This window comes from Pelophylax lessonae, assembly GCF_965119305.1.
Source record: "Pelophylax lessonae genome assembly, chromosome: 5".
In the NCBI taxonomy this organism is placed as follows: Eukaryota; Metazoa; Chordata; class Amphibia; order Anura; family Ranidae; genus Pelophylax; species Pelophylax lessonae.
Window position 1 is genome coordinate 136,772,372 of NC_138772.1, and position 5,000 is coordinate 136,777,371.

A 5,000-nucleotide genomic window follows, 5' to 3' on the forward strand; every position below is an offset into this window, starting at 1 on the left:
AGTTGAGCACTAAATGCCCAAGCATAAAGACGATCCACAACCAATCTACAAAAGTGTATTTAGTTTTAAATGGCAAATTTTCATCCCAGGAATATTGCAAAAATGAACTATGATCAAATGCATTAGCTATACAGAAACTATTACGAATTTTTAAAACCCAGCAAAAGTAAAACGTGTCAGTAGTGTTCATAAATAAATGCAAAATTTAGTTCTCTAAGTAGAATGGGGAGGATAGCTGCAGTGAATCTGATTTTTATGGCTAGACATCTGTAGCTATTAATTGCAAAAAAAATAAAAGAAAAATAACAAAAGAAAAAAAGGAGAGTAAAGACATACTTTAGGCATGCAATTGTCTGGGGGCCTGTAAAATGTAACAGGGATTTTTCAGGCAGATCAATGGTTAAGGCTCTGCCCCTTCTGTTTCCCTTTTCATCTTGCTTCCAAGCAATAAAATCTGCTTAAACCATTAAATCTTAGGTGCGGCAGCCATTTTGGAAGGAGCATAAAAAGGGCATTCACTGACGTGCCCATTTTGTCTCTTTGTCTTTATTTTGTCCGTTTGGCTATGTATTTCTATCAATACAGCCATTTATTGTTGTGTGTCTTTTATTTTTTTTTTTGAGGGGACTGGATTTATTCATGATACTTACAACATGTGTATATACATAAAAGTAAATTCAGGCTGTTACACAGAGCTCTTCTAGCCTTTACTTACAGCACAGAACATATGCAATCAGCTTATTACGGCTCTTTAAAACTGCCATTTGCATTTCAAAATACTGTACAAGTACTGAGGCTTCTGATATATATAGCAGTGTTTTTTTATTTGTATCACATGTTTTAATGAATACGCAAATGCATAAAAATCTTTTCCTCTACCTGTATAAAAGAAGAAAAGAATAGGCATTTCTATCATCTGTAGTACTTTATCGAACTGGTCCAAAGTAATATTGTTGCTAATTCCAAATTACTCAAATAACCTTCAATATAATGTAAACCTTCTTTCAATCCACTGGTAGATACCACAAACCACCACACAGTGGCAGCACTGAAACTACAGTCAACGATAAATCCTCTACTCAATGCAGTCAAGCAGACACTGCAATACAATGCAAATTTTATACATCATCAGCTAGCAGATCACAACAAACACAGGACGATAAGGTGAAATCAGCCAGGCATCATTCTTAATTGCTGGTCATGAATTTTAGAAAAAAAATAATAATTAATAAGACTTCTCTCAAAGACTTTCTCCCCTTTTTTTCTTTCTAAGCAGCTCTAAAGGCAATACAAACAATTATAATAAAATAGCATGTGTCAGATTCAGAAATATACAAATCTCTTACTACATTATTCCCATACAGCAATTCATGTAAGCAGCATTAACATTTACTCTTTTTTTTAATTATTATTATTATTTTTGCCTTAGACAAGTTTGTTATAACCATATTCCAAAACAAAACAAAACAAAACAAAAAAACGTTAATACAATCAACATTGCTATAAATGCATTAATTCTGCAAGCATTACCAAAGTGAACAATAAACAGAGAAGAAGCACACTTGCTGCTTTGCAACTATCATCTTTAGCACTAATAGCATTACAGAATGCTAGTTTGGTAAACATGAATAAATATATATATCCATCTATCTATAAACACACACACACACACATAGCAAATGTATATATATATATATATATATATATATATATATATATATATATGTGTGTATATATATGTATGTGTATATATAGCAAATATACATATATATATATGTATGTGTATATAGCAAATATATATATTTATATATATATATACAGCAAAATATATGCTTCACTTAGATTTCCTTCACCGGTGTTCTATGATCTAAAACATAACAACAGGGCTAAAAGCAGAAAGCAGTCATGACCATGTCACACTATAACGTCACAATGCTAATTTTCATTATATATATATATATATATGTATATATATATATATACACACATATATATATATATATATATATATATATATATATATATATATATATATATATATATAGGTAGATATTCTAATTGTCAATACAAATACATAACTCATGTACATCTTTGTACAACATGCCTTGATAGATAGATAGATAGATAGATAGATAGATAGATAGATAGATAGATAGATAGAATAGAATAGATAGAATAGACAGAAATATAGATAAATAAACATATATATCTGTTTTGATGTTAAAAAGCTTATATTATTTTGCAGTAGCTGTACTAATCCTTTGCAAGCTGATGGGGCAAGGGCATGTGTGATTGACTGATTGACTTAGTTGTGAAGTAAACAGTAAATAGTTGTGGGGTTTATTTGCAGCAAGCATCAGAGATCACAAGAAGATGCAAGGGGTAGCAGATTTCTCACCTTGACGTTCTGGCTTTCAGGAATCTCTGCCACTTTGACAGCTGTCGCCTTGGCTGTACAGGAGAGGAACCCAGAGCCTTTTGGTGCCAGAAGAAGCAGGAAATTAGCCAGGCTGCGTGTTGAAAATCTGCCACTCTGGCGCTTTGAATCCCAAATGCCACACCTTGGAGCGGAAGGACCGAACGCTGCCATCCTGGACCTGTGTTGTAGGCTGCTGCTCCCTGCGAACCTCCATTGCCTTTGCCTGGTGCCTAACACAGGACAAATGGGCTGTGTGCTGGAGAGCCAGACAGATCCGAAGCAGGACTGAGCACAGCAAAAGAATGCAGCTCTATTCTCGCAAGGGAAATTATAAAAAACTTCATGTTCACAGTTGCTATCCACATGACCAGCAGCGACCAATGGAAAAACCGAGCAACTCATAAACTTGTATTGCAAAGTTGTAAATTTTCATAAACAACAACGGATTTATAGCCATTGCCTCATCACTAAGAAGAGGCAGGTCTTACCAAGTCGCCATCTTAACTCTCAAACAACCCCAGCCACTGCACGCTCGGCTCTTCCATTAAAGCAGGCTCTCATTTAAATATTAATTGAATTATTACCTGAAATAGGCTACTAGAGCTGGCTCATTGTACAGGGGAAATAATCACTTCGGGTGTACATGGGCAGACTATGTGAACCCTATTAGAGTGTTTGCATTCATTACCTTATTAATACCATATTTTATAATTATCAATACATTTCATTATATGCCCTATATAATATGTGTATCTTAATGTAATCCTATTTTTTATCACACAAACACACACACACACACACACACTATTACTTTGGGTAGCACTTTATGTACTCTTTTATTTGTACTCTTTATTGTAAGTTTATTTATTATTTTCTTTCATTCTTTTTTTTTTTTTCTTTTTGGTGTACACATCAATGAGAAGAAAAAGAGATCGATGACCAAACACAATTTTTGTTTTATTGTAACCAAAAAAATATATTATACCAGATACTTCAACAGAGCTCTTTTTTATGTTTACTTGTACATTTTTATTTATTTTTTTATAATGCATAAACAATATTTATATTTTTCACAAACAACACTGAACACATCATTTCCAGATGAATGTCAAGCAAACTTTTTTTTTTTTATTCTATTTGCATTTTTTTTCTAGACAAATAACACCATGCTATTATAGATGAATCTTTATGTAAAATGTATCAAATGACGCAGATTTTGTTTATACAAAGGCAGCTTATATACGACAAAAACATTAACAACTGTACACAGATACAAATCCCTGGGATACAAATAATGTGGTCACGTTACCTTTCAAATATCAATGCAAACACGTTAAATCTACTACACCATTAACTTGGGTCAAGAAGGGGATTGCGAATGGAAAAAGAAAAGCTGATTTTTTTTATTTTTTATTTTACTACATACTTTTGCACCGGTGCTTAATTCAAATGGTCGTTTAACTATATAAAAATACACACAAAATCCTTACTTCACGTTGGTGTGCAAGATTCACTATTTAAATACAGTTGTAGCTATTCTATAGAGTTACAGCAGAACACAAAATAAAAATTAGGTAGTTTTGAGTAGGTAGTATAATGTTACTGTAGTGGTTGTTACACTCAACATTTTAATAAAGGTATTTGCTATTGGCATATGCTTTTTCTAGAATTACCTGGCATTTTATCAGTTGATGAGTAGGTAGTTATGTCTAATGTACATATTTTTTCCACATATCTGTGGATGTAGGTAGTTAAGAAAAACACAAAAACATATATGTATGTATATATATATATATATATATATATATATATATATATATATATATATATATATATATATATAGATATATATAGATATATATATATATATATATATATATATATATATAGATAGATAGATAGATAGATAGATAGATATAGATATAGATCTATATATATATATATATATATATATATATATATATATATATATATATCAGAGTAATCCTTTCAATGTTCGCCATTTTAACATTAAATAATACGTTGTTTTCATCTTTTTATTTTTATGTCCTTATAGGTTGCACCTGGTCGGCATTGTGCTGAAGACGTTGAATGGCCTGCTTTCGGTTATCAGCTATTTCTTTCACAAAAAGACATCAAATACAGTTTCAAATTATTATTATTTTTTTTTCCAAGTTGCTTTCTGTGACTGTCCCGTGCAAATCCTGGTTAATACGTTGCCCCCCCCCCCCTGTTACCCACTCCACCCCCCACCCCCCAGCAGGCACATTATTCCCCCCCTTTCTCCTTGTCCTCATCAGAAGTAGTAGTAGGTGCAGGGGTCTGCTCCCCAGCATCAGAGGTACCGCCGCTTTCCTCTTTATGCTCCTTTTTCCATTTCATCCTCCGGTTTTGGAACCAGATTTTGATCTGCCTCTCTGTTAGGCACAAAGCATGGGCGATCTCTATCCTCCTCCTCCGGGTTAGGTAGCGGTTAAAGTGGAATTCTTTCTCCAGCTCCAGGGTCTGGTAACGAGTATAAGTCTGCCGACCCCTCTTCCTGTCGGGCCCTATATATTACACAAGTATTAGTCATGGTTGT

General features: G+C 33.2%; 2 protein-coding genes across 2 annotated transcripts in view; both read right to left on the reverse strand.

The window, feature by feature from the left end:
• HOXA3 (homeobox A3) overlaps nt 1-2,951 on the reverse strand; it is a 52,501-nt gene extending 49,550 nt beyond the window's left edge. The window contains exon 1 of the mRNA XM_082258576.1: nt 2,399-2,951. The gene's annotated coding sequence lies outside the window, so the exon portion shown is untranslated. The remainder of the gene's footprint in view (nt 1-2,398) is intronic.
• A 1,736-nt stretch (nt 2,952-4,687) lies between these two features.
• Nucleotides 4,688-5,000, reverse strand: part of HOXA7 (homeobox A7) — a gene marked incomplete at its 3' end in the record, with an annotated part of 1,320 nt that continues 1,007 nt past the window's right edge. The window contains 1 exon segment of the mRNA XM_082258584.1: nt 4,688-4,968. Coding sequence (XP_082114710.1) covers nt 4,688-4,968 — 281 coding nt within the window.